The sequence below is a fragment of the Mizuhopecten yessoensis genome, unplaced genomic scaffold (assembly GCF_002113885.1).
Source record: "Mizuhopecten yessoensis strain PY_sf001 unplaced genomic scaffold, ASM211388v2 scaffold3015, whole genome shotgun sequence".
NCBI classification, from domain to species: Eukaryota; Metazoa; Mollusca; class Bivalvia; order Pectinida; family Pectinidae; genus Mizuhopecten; species Mizuhopecten yessoensis.
The window spans coordinates 343475-363541 of record NW_018404833.1 but is presented as its reverse complement, the minus strand read 5'-3'; the positions used below and the strand labels follow the sequence as shown (position 1 = coordinate 363541).

The 20067-nt window shown below is 38.4% G+C and overlaps 1 protein-coding gene across 4 annotated transcripts in view; it reads right to left on the bottom strand.

The window, feature by feature from the left end:
• Nucleotides 1-20067, bottom strand: part of LOC110446836 (muscarinic acetylcholine receptor M2-like) — a 73922-nt gene that overhangs the window by 23705 nt on the left and 30150 nt on the right. For 2 of the 4 annotated variants that reach the window (XM_021492157.1, XM_021492159.1), the window contains exon 2: nucleotides 3794-6159. In XM_021492157.1, the coding sequence (XP_021347832.1) occupies nucleotides 3794-5756 (1963 nt within the window). In that variant the 5' untranslated portion in view covers nucleotides 5757-6159. Of the gene's footprint in view, nucleotides 1-3793; nucleotides 6160-16630; nucleotides 17178-17790; nucleotides 17894-20067 lie in introns of those variants that run through there. The other 2 variants (XM_021492156.1, XM_021492158.1) reach the window with 2 other exon arrangements.

Here is a 20067-nt window from a genome sequence, read left to right as displayed (position 1 = left end):
CATCATAATCAAATTACAGTACGGAACCTTTCCGGGTTCTTTTGCCATGTAATGTTAAAAAAAAAAAACACTCAGAAAAGTATTATCTTTTAGTGAAAGTGTAATGTGTATGTATATGTTTATTGTTTATTTCATAGACTCATCAATTCCTTACATTAACAACAACGCCATCTGGTAACATGTTTACAGTGTCGTTCGATATGACGTCATAGAACAGCCCTTTGTTTGTGTGTACCTACGTTTCGCCGACAGCAACAATGCAATACTGCAGTGGTGCTACGGTAAAATGGCTTTCTTCACGCCTGTCGTCCTCAAGGCAATTAAAACTTCCGGAGAGAAGATAAACATTTTTTTTCTGACATTTTGAGAATAAATCCTATTCAAAAATGAAATTAACTTTCCTTAAAGTTTTTAATGATTATCGAATGAATAAACTTAATTCAACAGAAACTTGTCACGGAAATCAATTCTAATGTTGTATATCAAAATTGATTTGCTCGACATAAATACATTATTCAATTTTTTGATTGATGTCAGTTTGATTTAAACGTGCGATGTAAGATGTCCTTTTGTATTATGTGGCCCGGTAATCTGTATAATCATTATAAATTTCCATATTGAATATCTCAAAAAGTGAATGCATACGAAAATTTTACATTATTTGTCATTCATTGTTTATGATAAATCACCATTGCATACAGACCTTAACACGGCCATCTGTCTTCGACATTTTGGCGAGCAATGCATTTTGAAAAAAAGGGTGTTTCAAAGTAATTCCTGGATAAAACCAGGAATCAATAAGAATGCTATGCTCTTAAAATTATTCTTTTATTGACAATTTAATTTGTTTCTGTGTGATTTCATTTTTAAGAAGATTTTGAAATATTGAAAGTGTTTTTTACCCACATTAAGTCAATAGAAATGCTTTCAAGCCTTCTTTGATTAATAGACACGAGGCTTTGTTAAATACCTTATAACGTTACTGCTGGTTATTCTCTGAACGATTTGAAACAAAATCGCAATGCTGCAAATTTGCAAGGGAAAATCATCATAAAATAAAACAAAGTATAACTGCATAATCGTATTAAGGTTTTTTTAACCATCATTCAATTTTATCGCGCTTATCGTTGATGAGTGCGCAATTCCTGGAACAGCCGACAACCAAACTTCAACAAGACCAAAATTGTGTAGATTAATATAGTGCATTATCAGTTTAAGGTAATATATTCCTATACGTCATAGGAAGTGCAACTGCTTAATGGGGGAGTTACAATTCTCACTTCTGATGACAATAACCTAAAAGGGACCGTTATCTCATCCAGATAAAGTGTGCTTCAACTTCAACAGGACCACTGCTTTCGAGAAGTACAAAGAAATCGTGGAACAAACCACGACATATCGATTACGGATTTGATAACACTATTAAGTCCCCCAAACGAAGTTTGGGGACTTATTGTTTTTACTCCGATTCTTTTTATTATTATTATTCTTTCTTCTTCTTCCGCTTTCCGCCGTGGAGGTTTCTGACACTTTTATCAGAAACTGTAATTCGGATCTTCACCAAGCTCTAGCCTCTAGATGTGCAAACACTTTCTTGATTTTCCGATTACCATCCAAGATTTGAATTTTTGAATTTTTGGGGATTTTTTTTTTTTTAAAGGTGTTCGCTAAAGATAGCCAATGTCACCTATCCTATTTTACATCTTTTATAGATATTTTCCAATGAATTCCAAATTTGGCATGTAGGTGTATGATGGTACCACGAACTCAACTATGACATCCGTTTTCTTATTAGACAAAATGGCTGCCATATAGTGGTTACTGATTAGTCGAAACTCCGTTATTGTTCGATTTCGCTTAATTTCAGTATGTATGTGTAGTATGGCATTACAAACTCAACTGCAACATTTGTTTTCTAATTTGACAAAATGGCCGCCATATACTGACTTCTGTTTCGTCGAAATTAAAATATATTGTTCAATTTTTGTGAAAATTGGTTAACAGGGGTATTAGGGGACTGCGAATTGAATCGCATAGGATATGTTGCCATATCAACCACACGGAGGCTTCTGATTGGTCGAATTTAGAAATTGTTTGTTTTCACTCAAATTAAGTATGAAGGTGTATAAAGGCATTACATTTTGTAATTGCGATCATTTTCTGATGTATCTTTGCGACTATGGGGAAGATTGATAAAAATTGGTATATAGGAGTATTAGGGGCTGCGAATTCAACCGCATATGTTTCGTTGCCATAACAACATCATAGCAACCACACGGAGGCTTCTGATTGGTAGAAATTTAGATATTGTTTGATTTTAATGAAAATTGGTATATAGGAGTATTAGGGGACTTCAAATTAAACTGCATAGGTTTCGTTGCCATAACAACATCATAGCAACCACACAGAGACTTAAGATTGGTCGAAATTTAGATATTGTTTGATTTTTATGAAAATTGGTATATAGTGGTATTAGTGGACTGCAAATTTACCTGCATAAGTTTCGTTGCAATACCAACAACATGGAGGCTTCAGAATGGTCGAAATTCAGATATTATTCGATTTCACTCAAATTTAGTACGAAAGTGTTTTATGCCATTGTGAACCTTTTTCTGATGTATCTTTGCGACTATGGGGGCAGTTTGGTGGACTTCTGTAATGGTCCCCCATTACAATTAGTACTTGTTATCTTTTACAAAACAAGCCATAGCTTGGATCTATGTAATGTTTATGAATGGAGGGTTGAACAATCTCAATGTTTCTTGGTAATTCCGAATGGATTAATATACCGTTACAAAATATTGTAAATTATTAGCAAAGAAAAAGCATCAAAACGGTGAATGAACTGGTGCTTTCATTTGTTATCAAAGCATAACGCAAACGTGTAGATACGATTCTTAATTTATGTTGATTGCTATATCATTATTTTTTATATTCTTTATCTGTAAATTTGAAATTGCAATTACAGCGCCAATACAATTTGTTTATCCACAGCTAACTTGTTTTCCGTCTCATAATAGAGTTTGACGGCTTACCAATAAAATGGGTACATGTAATACAAGGGCAACCAATCAGACAATGGATTTACGGTACGTGTGACAGGGGAAACAGGAAGACATGAAAGCTTCAGAAAATGGTAGAACGGCCAATATACAAAAAAATCGTTGCAACTGAAACAATAGTTGTAGGAAAAATAAGATCGTATCATGTACTATCATATAGCACATCTATTGTTTCCTGGAACATGCGTAGATGTCACGTTTCCTGCCCAACATCACAAAACCGAATAACCTAAAAGACGGAATTGGTAAAATCAACTTTAAGAGAAAATGTTACATATAACTGAGTTGTACACATTTCGTTTGATGGAAACTTTACAGAAAATCTTGAAGAAATGTGGTACACTTTGCAAAACAACTTATCGGAGCCGTGGTACGAGGCCTTTACAGAAAATTTACTACTTTACAATGTTGTAACTGAATTGTGGAGCAAAACCTTTACAGGAAATTTATTTCGTACCGAAGCGCTGCTAACATTTGATACAAAAAAACTTTACAGAAAATTTAGTACTAAACAAAGTTGTAGCTGAAATATCGTACAAAGTCTTTAAATAAAAAATAACTGTTACTTTCCGATATTGTAGCTGAATTGTGATACAAAACCTTGACAAAAAAATTCTATTTACCGAAGTTTAAGCTGAAATGTGGTACAAAATCCTAAAAGAAAATTTCGCATTAACCGAAGCTGTAACTGAAATATTGTACAAAACCTCTACAGAAAAGTTAGTACTTACCAAAGTTGTAGAGAAGATGGGGTACACAACCTTTACAGAAAATTTCCACCAGCGTAACAATGTTATATGGTGTCCACGTCACTATAAATGCCAACAAAATAGCACTCAGTGTCTTTGCGGCCTTTTTCTCCTGTTTCTTTTCCGAACGTTTTTTCCTCGCTCGTTGTTGCTTCACTTTGTAAGCAACCTGTGCCGCCAACTTCGCGTTTTGCGCAGATCTTTGCGCATCATTGGAGCGCGTTCTCCGTCCCAATGCCGGCGTCCCTTTAGGCGGGGGTAAACAATTCTCTCTTTTTCGTTCTAAACTTTGAAATGAAAATGTAGACTCCTCTCGTGCTAAACCCTCGTTCGATAAAGAGTCACTATCGTCCTCTGATATTTTTGAATGTCTGTTCGGTGACATGATATCGGCGTCATCGTCGTCAGTCAGCATTCGTATCGAAGGCCCGACTTCGGAATCGGTTTTTGTATTTGGGAAGTTAATCACTATTGTATATAGATCCTCGCACTCTTCTATAAGGGGCTCATCACAATCCCTACTTTGCTGGGGTGCCAAGCCCTCTCGTCGATTACTCGGTGCAAATGGCGACCGGTCATCCCGCTGATTCCTGGAAATCAAAGGTGTGAATCTCGCTGCCTCCATCGCCATAAGCGGAATTACCAAATTACTCGTGTTGTTGCTTTTCCTTTTCCCACTTGATGTTCGTCCATTCATTTGTTTATTTGTCGTTCTATTTTGATCAGTGGTGTAAATCTGAGATCGAACTGACGACGAGTGTGCATCCGAAAATGAACTGTTATTGGCGGTCGGAGAGGCGGGGTCGCTCGCGCTTGACTCATCCGCGTCGTAGTCACGATCGATCTTGCAGCACGAGCACCTTGACCAGATAGATTTATCGGGTTCGACCAACATGTCGGCAAGGTCGTAAACATCATCGTAGTCATTGTCGTAACGACGCGCGTAGAAATCGTAATCGTTGATATTTGACGCTTTCTTCTTTTTTATCATTTCTTTCATCCCTTGCAACATCGGCATCCGTTTCTGTCTTTTCCGCGTTTCTTTGTAAATTTTAAAATATAACACAGTCATTATAGTCACTGGGATATAAAACGCGATCAGATGGGTTCCGATTGTGACGTAAGCATTTGTGTATAGAAACTGTATATAACAATCTGTTTCCGGTACAGTTCTTTTACCTTCGAGATATGGCCAGGCGAATATCCATGGCGTCCATAGCAACGCAGAGACCACCCATGACATTCCTATCATAATAAGCACCTTCTTTGTTGTCCTTTTTGCCCGATACGTAAGCGGCCTCGTCACCGACAGATACCGATCGAAGCTGATAAGCATGAGGTTCGCCGCAGAAGCGTTACTCATGGTATAATCTATGGAGAGCCAGAGGTCGCAATAGAGAGATCCAAGCGGCCAGTACCCCATCAAGGTATACACTGTATACAACGGCATGGACACAAACCCTATAGCCATGTCAGCTACTGCAAGGTTCAATAGGAAGTAGTTACTTATCGTCTGTAACTGTTTGTCTACTTTAAAGGCGATTATCACTAACAGGTTACCGATAATCGTCGCAGGAGCAAGTGTTACAATAAGGATTGAAAGTGCAACGATTTCCGGAAGTGTGTGCAAGGGTTCGGTTACTGTCGTTTGATTGGTCCAATTTCCAACATCTGTGACGTCAACGGTAATAAAGTTTGAAAGCGAGGTTGTCGTGACCTGCTCACTTGTAGTCGACAGCGGATCGACCTGAGAGGATATGCTAAATGGGGCGAGATTAGATGACGCAGTGCTTTGCAGAATTGCTCCGATAAACGTCGTCAACGAAGTTTGTGTGGTATCGTATAATTTTGCGGGATCCAAAATCTGAGTTACGTCACTTGACCAAGAAGTGGACGAAGCAGAAAACTTTCCTGAGTTTTCTGCTGTTGCATTATTTATCGCCATTTTTCTATCACCTCCATTTTAATTTAGTTTTGAAATTTCTCTACACTCTCCGTGCTTTAGAATACACAATTTAACATCATTTTTAAAGATCCACATTTGTTGCCCCTTCATGAAATTACACTTCTGTCCTCTCATCTGACGCAAAAGTAAAGCTAGAATCCATGTAGATTTTTCACGTGTATATTCTATATAATGCTTGATTTATTAGCAGTGTAGACCCAATCTTATCAGTTCACACTGTTGTACTACTACACATCCATGCATACAGATATCGTATATTTCTATTGTTTCACTATGCTGTAAAGCAGTCGTACACTTGGCAGAGTTACAGGCTTTCCAACGTTTTCCCAAATTGATCGTCTGCTTCTTCAATGCTAGTCGACTCTCGTAACACGCAAAGCATCTGGAAAGATTAAAATTAGAAATTAAGATAAAACATATCAATGAACTATTGTCAGTGTTATGGCCAAAGTCGCATGGTTCACTCTATATCTAGCCACGACAATACAAAATCGATAGCGAGGCTCGTTTATCTTTTCCCGCCAAAGTGTTTCATGAATGGAGATGTCGATTCGCACGACCCATACTAAGTCATTTTTGCGTTGGTCAGGGGAAAAAAGACGCAATGTCATGTTAATAGCTGTTTGTAAAGTCGTGTAAAAACTTGCTATCAAACGCCATTCAGCCTGTGTCAAAGTCAGACTATCTCGATCCCGTGGTTTTTCATAGTTAGGGAAAATTAATAACGGGCCGATACATCAGACAGCCCGGTGTTGTGATGACGGGGCGGGAACATTTCCAAATCATGCAACAACAGCTTCATTATATACCATTATTGATCAACTCTTGTCTGTATGATGCACAAAAGAAATAGTATAGCAGATTAATTGGCGAGGCTGAAACAAATGATGGCGGGTTCATGGAGTGGTCTAAGTTTAAGGCGTCTCGATGGTTAATATACCGAAGTCTCACCCTTCGCATGATGGCGGGCAAAACTTGCCAGACCCAACAGGCATATAAACATTACTATATGATCAAATCTGCATTAAGAGAAGATTGAAAAATGCATCTTTTAATCAAAGATTGAAGCATATACTGGTCTCCCATCTCACGAAAACCTTTATCTTTGTGTATCTAAGTGCGTCCATTGAGCAGGACTAATGCCGTCTGAGAGTATTGCATCAACAAGCAAATTCGTGGAATGTATATCCCCCGCTTGCAGGACATATTGTAGGTTACAATTATTGAGGTTAGGTTTAAACATTTGAGTATCGTGCTGTTGAGACATTAATGTATAGCTTGAACCTTGAAGAAGAAAAAAAGCTCTATACCTCATTGATTATCCGTAAATATGCAAAAATCACATTGGTTGGCAAACGTGGCATGAACAATATCTACAGAAATTATCACACGAAAACCAAAGAGTGCCTGAAATGGATGAAAAGACAGAAGAACACAAACATTGTTATCAAGTTTGAAGGAATTTGGCTAATATTTGCTAGAGTTATTAAGCGGAAACTGCAGATAATGACCTTTTTTCGTTAATCAAGGGGCAATAACTCTGTCAAATGGAGTCCGCTGAAAGTGGTCATCAAACTTCGCCGACCCCTGAAGGCATTTAACCCTGTGACGAAGTTTTAAGACAATCGGTTAACTTTGTTGTAGTTATTGCACGGAAACGAAGGGTGGCAGACAGAAAGACAGACGGACAAACCCAAATAAATATCCCCCGTTTTGGTGGAAGCGGGGGATACAAAAAATCAAGAAATTTCACAATAGAATTTTTAAAAAATATCTGTAAAATTCGCCCCTTCCCACACACAGAAAAGGAATCCGACTGAAACATAATTTACACATTTGATGAACTATGCATTGGTCTTTGTCCTTTGTGAAACTGAAGAAGATGGTTTAGGAACATTTGGTCAATTTCTCCACTTAAAGGCCACCTACTCACGGAATCAGCATCCCTACCCATGGGATTATTTTTCAACTCCTACACCGCCGCCCCCCCCCCNTACACTCACACACACCACACCCACCCACCACCCAACTAACATACACACCACACACACTTTTAGACGCTTTCCTTATGGCCCCAATTATGTCAGAGACCCAGTTATGCCAATTTATACAAATTTCTGATAGAGTCAGCCAATATACATTTACTTTATGACTTTACTAGAGGACTCGATCGTTTTGGGGTTTTTTGTAGTCGTGTTCACATGTTATGTTAGTTAACTGTGTCGTTTTTAAACCAAGATAATTTCTTTTAAGATTTCGCAAAAATATCCATCAGGATTAGTCTCGCCCACAAGCACGCTGGAAGGGCATGATCCTAATTCTAACAACTTCAGTTCCCCGTCCTCGTAAGTATAATCCCTGCCAATTGCAGTTTAAATCAAACCATTTCTTTCAGTAGAATTTGAAAATAAATGAATGAACAAAGCATCTGTTGCAATGACAGACGAAGGTTAATTGCAATCGTTTACCTTCGTCCAACTTGGTGCAAACTTTATGTATGATATCAAATATGTATAGACCTGCAAGTCATTATCGAATTGTTCAACAATTTCAAAATAACGTTTAAAAATTTAGATATCACAGATATTGTAAAATTAGAGTTACTACGGTAAATGTTCTGTGTTTCCCTGCTGTTCATAATATGATTGTACCGTTTATCCGGAAAACAAGTTTTCGGTAGCGTACAATAAATTACAAATCTTGCAAAAATTAGAATCATCGGTATGTGTTCAAGTGTTCGGAACATTCCTTTTCGGCCAATTTCATTCATAGGAAATAGTAGCAGGTGCAGTATCGAAGGGTTTCAATTCATGCCCACCACTATACAGTCGGGTCACTTCACTGACGAGTTTTTGGAACTTATTCAAAATATCTGCAATTAAAACCACATAAAGGGGTATTGAATCGCTCAAAGCTTTGTTAGGTTCGTTTGTAATCGAAAATGTCATTAGTATCAGCAAACATGTTGCAGAGTATGTGTTTATCTATCCCATATGATCTGGATGAATACATACAGATGTACACTTTAGTTTTAGGGATGAATGCAGTTATTCGCTGATATCCTCCAAGAAAATATGAATTATAAAGACTACTGTTCAATTGCAAATGATAAGTTTGATTTGAACACAAACAGGAACTGAAAACTTATTTTGCAAGCTTTCGAAAACCTCTGTTTCCTTTGTCAAGCAAAGTGTGTAAAACATTGTTAAATTGATAAAGCTTTGACCCGAGTCCACACGGTCTAATGCATTGTTAGCTTGTCGAGACTTGATACACTGTATTAGCTGAACAAGATATTAGAAGCATAGTTAGCTTATAGGAGCAAATGTGCGATTACCCGCGATATTATCGAGAAATATACTTATTTCGTTTCAAAAGCAATTACAAACAGGCAAGCAAAACATGTTTTTCTTGAAAGAAAAATCGGTTTGAAAAGCCATCATGTCGACTCAATTTTAAAAATACATATGAATATGTCGACATACGAATCTTGTCAAACTTAAGTCGATTGCAGAAAATTCGTAGAATTATTTAAAAAAATATTTTGCTTTTTTAATAACATTTTGCATCATAAATGTACATTGATATAAAATCAGATTGCCCAAAAACCTCAAACAGAGATAAAAAAAAAAAAATGCAGATTACAGACACAATTGAAAGTAATTTGATAAAAAATACACCGAAACTGCTTGGTTTCGATAGAGTGTCCATACCAATTTTCCTGAGAAATTTCCGTCAAAGTGAGAGGAATTAGCGGTCCTGTACTGTAACGTGCGACAAAACGTTACAAGGTTCGACATTAAACGCCTACAATATCATAAATCTGATAAGAATGATATTGAAATAGAGACAACAAAACTTCAGAATATTCAAGTCGACAGCTCGGTGGTTAACCATAACACCCATCTGTAACCGTGTTATGGATCCTTGAGGACAGAAATCTGGTAAAGCCATAGGAGACGCGGTACAGACCAAAGCCGTACTTACATGTATATCATACCCATACATAAAACAATGCGTTATATATTTTTTATTCTCTATCCATCAGGTCTGTGTATAAACTTTCGTCATGTTTTATACTTTCAACGATACGCAATGTATATAGCTTCGTTATTTTTAAAATTCTTAAAGTCTATTATGATATTTGAGACAATAATTTAATGATATTACAAATTCAATTACATATATACATGTTAATGTAAGACCTGATGACATGTTGGTTATTGAATCAACACAAAACTCGATGACGTGTCTGTTATTGCATGCACACGACAACTAATGACGTGTTTGTTATTGCATTCACACAAAATTTGATAACGTGTCTGTTATTGCATACACACGACAACTGATGGCGCGTCTTTTATGACATCCACACAAAACTTGATGAAGTGTTTCTTATTACATATTCACTCAAAACATTATTTTATGACTTGTCTGACATAATAATTGATTTAAATAACCCAATAAAGCAATCGGACTATGAATAAGGTATGCGACACGTAATAAAGTCATACATATATGTATTCGGAACACCTCTTGGGGGACTGCATTCATGTAATTTTAAAAAGAAAGTAATCGGACAACGGACTTTTACCACTTAAAAAGCAAGCCTACATGATGTAACGATATGTACCTTCGTGGGGCTCGCGGTTTGCAAAGTGTCATTCTCGGTTTGCAACGTGTCATTCGAGAAAGATAAAAGAAACTTAAAAATTTAAACGATTAGGTAAGGCATGTCTCGACTGGTTAAGACTACTTCACGGTCCTCCGATCAACAATTCACGCCTCTCAATGTCATTGGTAAAGTAAATATGACAAAACGGCCATATATATTTTGTGTTCTCGAGTTTGAAGTGTTTGTAAAGCGCATTACAAGGACCAGCAATAGCATGGTTGAGTTTACCCCACTTCTAGCTGTGTGTGTAGGAAGAGAAAAGAATACCCAGTATGGAATGGGCATTTCTGGTGTATATATATGTACAATCTGCACCTACTACCGAGTATATTGAAAACAACTGGGTTAAGGAAACTCGTGTAAAATACCAGTCCAACACAAAACATATAATACGGATGTGAAGCTAAGGAGCTCACTATCTTACTTCGCCCATTTTATTACCACATGGTAATATACAATCATGCAAGTGAGACCAGTGATCATTAAACGAGTAATCAATGGATCTATAAAACAGTTACCGACATCGGAATATGTTTCAATACATATCGATAAGTTAACCGATTCACGGAAACCATGACAAGTACTCTCTTGAAATAAGAAAAAATACCGGTCGATGGGGAAAGCCAAACATAGGATTTACTGCTTTTGTTTCAAACTTCTTTATTCTTCAGAATTCAAATCTGCGAAATGGGGAAAAAAGAACAAATGAATTGCCATTATTCGAAATATCATTTTAAAACGACACGAAACAAATGTTCGATATCTTGCGTAGTAAAACTGATTGACAGCATGGTGAATATATATATTGTCAACACATTTATACATAAACCGTTAAAAGACAAAGATTCAAGGTTACCATAGCAACGTATATACGAGTTCCATGCCAACATGTAGTCACGATGTCAAGACACTAATATAGCATTCCTATCTTTTGGTGTGACCTCCACAATGAACGTGTTAAGAGCTTTGATGTCCTGGTTTGGATGGAACCCAATCGATCTGTTGAAATCTGATGACGTCAGAGTATCGATTATCAATCACATATACTGCCGTGTGAAATAGGTAATACCTTTGTGACATGATATAGGACGGCATGGTGGCTCTGATAAGGTTTTAACAGTGCCTTTTTAGACATTAATGCCCAGATAACATGCTCTGGAAAGGGACTTTCTCTGGTTTAAAAGTAGTGTTTTTTTTATAGAACGCCATAAAAACGACACGATACGTGATGTAGAGTTTGTTATGGTTTACACTCAACACGACCTCACGCGTGATATTACACATAAACTGTTCCCGAGGGCACGTCTATATACCGAAGGTTGAGTATACAATACGGTCGCGCGTGTAATACTACTTACAAAATGTACCAAAATTATTTTAAAATTCCCCGTGTGTAATACATTACATGAACTCGTATTTACAACCTCATATTAATTTCTGGGATACGATACAATATAAACCGTACATCCTCACGTGCAATTCATATGTAATTTACACAAAGTAAGTTTACCATCGACAACACTCGGAAATCATATACACTCACTAAGGTTATTTATAAGTTAGTCATCAACAAACAACGCACTCATGTCATACATAATGAATATAAGGTCACCATAAAAAAAGGTCATCTAAAAGGAGACAACCAACGTCACAATAAGGTCAAACATAAGTCTACAATCACTAAGGCCATTTAAAACGTGACCATCAGCTACACAATAAGATCATATAGAGTGTCACTTTCCATATGTAAATGTTAAATAGCTATGAGGCCACTATTGTCTAAAACACACAGCATTCTGTCTGGACTTCAGTTCACAATGGAGCCACGTGTTGACACTTGTTAACACGGTAACAGTTTGGCTGAATTTGTATTTATTACAACTAACTATAATAATTAAATGGAAAATTTACCTAGTTTATATGTATCTCTGATCCTCTCAGCACATGCAAAATATGTATATATATATATAAAGTTATATCACACGTGTAAAGTCTACATCACATGTGTACAAGCTATTTCATCCGTGTACTAGCTATATAATCCGTGCACAAGTTATATCACCCGTGTACAAGCTATATCACCAGTGTACAAGCTATATAGTCCATGCACAAGTTATATCACCCGTGTACAAGCTATATCACCCGTGTGCAAGCTATATGATCCGTGCACAAGCTATATCACCCTTGTACAAGCTATATAATCCGTGCACAAGTTATATCACCCGTGTACAAGCTATATCACCAGTGTACAAGCTATATAGTCCATGCACAAGTTATATCACCCGTGTACAAGCTATATCACCCGTGTGCAAGCTATATGATCCGTGCACAAGCTATATCACCCTTGTACAAGCTATATAATCCGTGCACAAGTTATATCACCCGTGTACAAGCTATATCACCAGTGTACAAGCTATATAGTCCATGCACAAGTTATATCACCCGTGTACAAGCTATATCACCCGTGTGCAAGCTATATGATCCGTGCACAAGCTATATCACCCTTGTACAAGCTATATAATCCGTGCACAAGATATATCACCCGTGTACAAGCTATATCACCCGTGTACAAGCTATATCACCCGTGTGCAAGCTGTATTATCCGTGCACAAGCTATATCACCCGTGTGCAAGCTATATGATCCGTGCACAAGCTATATCACCCTTGTGCAAGCTATACAATCCGTGCACAAGCTATATCACCCGTGTACAAGCTATATCATCCGTGAACAAGCTATATCAACCGTGTGCAAGCTATATGATCCATGTACAAGCTATATAATCCGTGCACAAGCTATATCATCCTTGTACAAGCTATATCACCCGTGTACAAGCTATATCACCCGTGTACAAGCTATATGATCCGTGCATAAGCTATATCACCCTTGTGCAAGCTATATAATCCGTGCACAAGCTATATCACCCGTGTACAAGCTATATCACCCGTATATAAGCTATATCACCCGTTTACAAGCTATATGATCCGTTCACAAGCTACATCAAACGTGTACAAGCTTATATCACACATTTACAAGCTATACCATCCGTGTACAAGCTAATATCACACGTGTTCAACCTATATATCCCGTGTGCAACCTATATCCCCCGTGTACAAGCTATATCATCCGTGCACAAGCTATATAACCCGTGTACAAGCTATATCACCCTATGTTAGCTATATCACACGTTTACAAGCTACACCATCCATTCACAAGCTATATCACCCGTGTATAAGCTAAATCACCCGTATACAAGCTACACCATCATATCGCAAGCTATATCACCCGTGTACAAGCTATGTTACCCGTAAATAAGCTATATCACCCGTTTACAAGCTATATCATCCGTTCACAAGCTACATCAAACGTGTACAAGCTTATATCACCCGTGTACAAGCTATATCACCCGTATACAAGCTATATCACCCGTGTACAAGCTATATCACCCGTAAACAAGCTGTATCATCCGCGCACAAGCTATAACACCCGTTTGCAAGCTATATGATCCGTGCACAAGCTATATCACCCGTGTACAAGCTATATCAACCCTGTGCAAGCTATATGATCCGTGCTCAAGCTATATCACCCGTGTACAAGCTACATAATCCGTGCACAAGCTATATAACCCGTGTACAAGCTATATCAACCGTGTGCAAGCTATATGATCTGTGCTCAAGCTATATCACCCAGGTACAAGCTATATAATCCGTGCACAAGCTATATCACCCGTGTACAAGCTATATCACCCGTGCACAAGCTATATCACCCGTGTACAAGCTATATCACCCATGTACAAGCTATATAATCTGTGCACAAGCTATATCACCCGTGTACAAGCTATATCACCCGTATATAAGCTATATCACCCGTTTACAAGCTATATCATCCGTTCACAAGCTACATCAAACGTGTACAAGCTTATATCACACATTTACAAGCTATACCATCCGTGTACAAGCTATTATTTCACCTCTACTTTATTTACTATCTATAAAAGTAATTGGTTAAATCGAATATATCCCCACTTTTGCCTGAGTGTGTTTTAGTCCTGTGTGTTAGTCTGTAAACTAAAACACAATTACACTCGGGTGTTTCCGCCGAGCCAATCAGGCGAGAGGTGGGCGGAGCTTGTTACCAAACTCGGCAGTGACGCGCGAGGTGGACGGAGCTTGCTGCCGAACTCGTAAGCATTTGCCTCCATTGCCATCAAAAAGGTATTTGGGACGTGAAGCTATACAGCTTATGATTTACAAATATTTTTTAGTTAAAACTATCTCTCCAGTGTGTATCGGTATAATAAAACGGTTAAAGTATGGGGTTGAGGCATATAAAGTAAGTTTCTGGTGTCCCTTGACCATGCCTATTTCCCTCGGCTTCGCCCCGGGAAATAGACCTGGTCTCGGGACACAAGAAACTTGCTATATCCCTCAACCCCATACTCTAACTGTACAATATCACACGTGTTCAACCTATATCTCCCGTGTGCAAGCTATATCACCCGTGTACAAGCTATATCATCCGTGCACAAGTTATATAACCCGTGTATAAGCTATATCACCCTATGTAAGCTATATCACACGTTTACAAGCTACACCATCCATTCACAAGCTATATCACCCGTGTACAAGCTAAATCACCCGTATAAAAGCTACACCATCATATCGCAAGCTATATCACCCTTGTACAAGCTATATCACCCGTTTACAAGCTGTATCATCCGTGCAGATGCTATATCACCCGAGTACAAGCTATAGCATCTTTGCACAAGCTATATAATCCGTTACAAGTTATAGCATCCTTGCACAACCTATATCATCCGTGCACAAGCTAAATCACCCGTATACAAGCTGTATCATCCGTGCACAACCTAAATCAGCCGTATACATGCTACATCATCATTTCGCAAGCTAAATCACCCGTGTACAAGCTATATCACTCGTGTACAAGCTATATCACCCGTATACAAGCTATATCACCCGTGTACAAGCTATATTACCCGTAAACAAGCTGTATCATCCGTGCACAAGCTATATCACCCGTATACAAGCTATATCACCCGTGTACAAGCTATATCACCCGTATACAAGCTAATATCATCCGTCACAAGCTAAATCACCTGTATACAAGCTACACCATCATATCGCAAGCTATATCACCCTTGTACAAGCTATATCACCCGTTTACAAGCTGTATCATCCGTACAGATGCTATATCACCCGTTTACAAGCTATAGCATCCATGTACAAGCTATATCACCCGAGTACAAGCTATAGCATCATTGCACAAGCTATATAATCCGTTTCAAGTTATAGCATCCTTGCACAACTTATATCACCCGTGTACAAGCTATTTCACCCGTGTGCAAGCTATGTCACCCGTGCACAAGCTATATCACCCGTGTACAAGCTATATCACCCGTATGTAAGCAAAATCACCCGTGTACAAGCTATATCATCCGTTCACAAGCTACATCAAACGTGTACAAGCTTATATCACACGTGTATAAGCTATATCATCCGTGTATAAGCTATATCACCCGTGTACAAGCTATAGCATCCTTGCACAAGCTATATCCCCCGTGTACAAGCTATATCACCCGTGTACAAGCTATATAATCCATGTACAAGCTATATCACCCGTGTACAAGCTATATCACCCGTGTACAAGCTATAGCATCCTTGCACAAGCTATAGCATCCGTGTACAAGTACAGTTTCTGTATTATCACCCATGTACAAGCTACATCACACGTGTATACGTTATGTCACACGTATACAATTTATATCACACTTGAACAATTTATTTCTCACGTCTACAAGTATTATCACACGTTTTAAATATATACCAAATATGCACAAACTATATCACACGTGTGCAAGCTATATCATTAGTGTGCAAGCTAAGCAGTGTATTACTCTTGTACAATTCATATCACATGTGTACAATCTATATCACACGTGTATCATAAGTATCATATAACACACATGTAAAAATTATAACACGTGTGAAATCAGCGTGTACAAACTGCATATACAAGTTATTAAGTCCCCCCCCCCCCCCCCCCCCACACACACACACACACACACGCCCCACACACACCCACACACCCACACATCCATTATTTGCACTTTTCATTTTATCGCCATTATACCAAACACTACAACCATTACCCTATGTATACCTGTTATGTTCTAAAGCTCAGAATTCCGTCGTTGTGACGTATGCTATACTCGACGGTCATTGAATGAGGTACTAATTCCGTGCTATTAAATCATCACATTCATATGTCGTATACAGAATATAAGGAAGTCCGACCATACCCACGTTATCGGCCATTGTTAACCACAGACGTGTTAATTAACATCAAACTGTTCACGTCATTAGCAAAGCCTCGACACGTGTAAGGACGTTTCCGTGAATACCGCCATCAGGAAGGTCAATGTGGAATACGTAAGGTCATAACACGTGTCTTCGTATGTCTTGGCGACAACACGCACTTAGAAATGTTCCATATACTCCAGAACAATATTACAAGATGCAGACACGTGCAATGGTATGTATACGTCTAACCACGCGCATGGCACGTCATACCGAAGTCACGACATTTGTATGCCAAAACAAAACCAGTACGAGCAGAAAAGTATGCCCGATACACTTCATAAGCAAGGTGCCGTCACTGTGCGTGAGTATGCTCTGTTAGAGTTCTCAGTGCTCAATGTACCAGCACGTGCGTGAGTAAATCTGGGACACGTCATTAGCAAGATCCCAACACACGTGTGGAAATGTCCATTCACGCTTATTTACAGGGCAACTACTACATCGTCGAGACTGCGACACCGCGCACAAGAAAGTACCATCCAAGGTAGACAGTGTACATTTGTAATTTACACAGATTTTGTATAGAAAGACAAATATTTAACCACACTTAAATAAACCATTCTTTAGTAATCGTTAACTCTATGTACATTGTCTTACTTATGAAGCTAACTTTCTGTGGAGTATCTGACCTGTCCAAAATCACATTTGGCGATTAAAAAATGTCCAAGAAAATCGAAAGAAGCAACTTTTTTTTAAATATAGCAGATTGCATGGCATTAACAGATAGTGTGCATATGATTTGGTAATGTGTTAAATATACTATGCAGGGTTTCAAATGAAAACATAATTTCATATATATGGATTACCCTAAAACTACAACTTTTCATAAAAAAAAATTACCTACGTTAATGACACCTGTTATTTGCCAGCGAACGACAAGCATTGATGATTTAGTCAGAGGGCGTGCTAGCTGTCATGAAGTAATCTACAAAACACTCCGTACTAGTAAGACGTCAACATTACCTGTAGTCAATAACGGTCCTCCACTCGCTAATGAGTCCAATAGAATTCCATTGTTGACCGTTTGGGTACCTGTTTAACACAGCTCCCCTTACCGAGACTTGTCGATAGCTCTCCGAGGTAAGAATGAGCATTCGGAGCGCTGGTAGTCCAGGCCATAGGATAGATCGACGGGGTATTGAATACAAACAAGAGCGAGTATCACTACAGGGGACGTTCGTACAGGGTGGACAGTCAGCTTCCCGGGGTAAGATAAAACAAAAGTTGTTGTCAACTCAAGAAAAGCATGGTTAGCGGGCATTTTGGACTATCGAAATGGGGAATTTACAAACCGATATTGTGAACCAATATTCGTGAACCCGTTCCCGTGCTCAGGCTTAATTCTGTGCTTAAACCGAGTTTCTGGTAATATAAGTTGCATATAGTATATGACACTGTCAAAACGTCAAGTTTAGATATTGAAAATGGTTGAAAAGTATCTCCAAAAGTCTTCCAAATCATTAACAAAATGCGACTTTTTATCAGTTCATCACCAAGAACAAGAAATTTGGCTTGGGCAGAGAATCCGAGCTTGAGAAAGAAAACGGTTTCACAAATACTGGCACTGATGTTAAATCATGAAGTCTGTGTTCATATCATCTTTCATGTAACAGGCTGAAATGTGACACCATCAAAACGGAGACTTTGAACACGGTATTCGCTTCTGAAATCTTTTTTGAATAACTTATCACATGAACACAAAACCTGAGTTGAACGCATGATTAGAAACCTTGAGCACGACGAAGACTAACAGCTACAGACCGCGAACAAACCAAACGAGACAGGGTAAAAGGTCATTTGAGACGACTGAAAAATCTTGTGAGACGGAACAACGACTATTTGGCACAGGAGAAAAAGCCAGATGAAAAATAGGAAAGGCCATGTAATACAGACAAAACGTGAGACACAGAAGATTCCGGCGAGAAGGGAGAAGGCCGTCAGTCTTGAAATAAGGCATCAAAGTTGTCTAAAACACCATTAACTTTTGAATATTCAATATTCCAAATACAAATTTTAACATGTATTATTCTATTATTTGTATATTTAATTAAATGTTCAAATCTGACAAAAGTACGAGTACATAATTCTAACGGAGAACGTGTACATTGTTTAAACTATGGTATTACTCTAGTCTTCATCATTTTATCAATGTATGCATTTTGATGAAAGCATTCCGGTTCTCAAACTACTGCAAACACGTTTGATAACGCCAGGAGAGTCCTACGGTGTGGTATTCCACACGCTGACGAAAGTAAACATCGGCGCGTTGTTCTTGGCCAGCCAGTTTATAGGAAATCGTCGAATTTGACTTCCGTAAAATATAATATGAAATATTTGACAAGGAAACTCCACTACTTATCTCTGAATAAATACGAGCAGTGTAAACGTGTCGGCGTAGTTCGGTTGTGGCTGACGCCGGTATGTGACAGAGCATGCCAGGCTCGGAAACACTTCACACATGATTGTCCTTTCTCCTAACACGGTGTTATGTCTACAAAACATACAAGTCGGCGGATTTAGTGTATGATCATCAGGATGTCAAACCTGCCATATTTTTATTTATAATATTTGTGAGTGGATATCAAGTTTCGTATATCGCCAAATTCCGTAGGTAATCGTCATGTTTCGAAAGTTATCGCTAGATTTCGGAACTATACATGATATTGCAACGTTTTGTCTGTAATACATGTCGCCATTTTCTACTTTATACAAAATACACACATCCTTATCTTATATTTTTCCAGTACTAGACCATCCATAAAATGGCAAGGAAAACGCCACATTCACGCAAACTTTTACTTTTAGTGGCAGGGATATCTATTGGCAGTCAGAAACGTATAGGGAGGGATCTTATTTGAGAGAACTCTACACTCCGACATGTAGAGGGAGGGAAATCATTTGGTAGAACACTACACTCAGACATGTAAAGGGAGGGAAATCATTTGGTAGAACACTACAATCAGACATACAGAGCGAAGATTATCATTCGGTAGAACACTACACTCAGACACGTACAGAGAGGGAACTCATTCGGTAGACCACTACACGCAGTTACGTAGAGGGAGGGAACTCATTCGGTAGAACACTACACTCAGACACGTACAGGGAGGGAACTCATTTGAGAGAACACTACACTCAGACACGTACAGGGAGGGAACTCATTTGAGAGAACTCTACACTCAGACATGTCGAGGGGATGAAATCATTCGGTAGAACACTACACTCAGATATGTAGAGGGG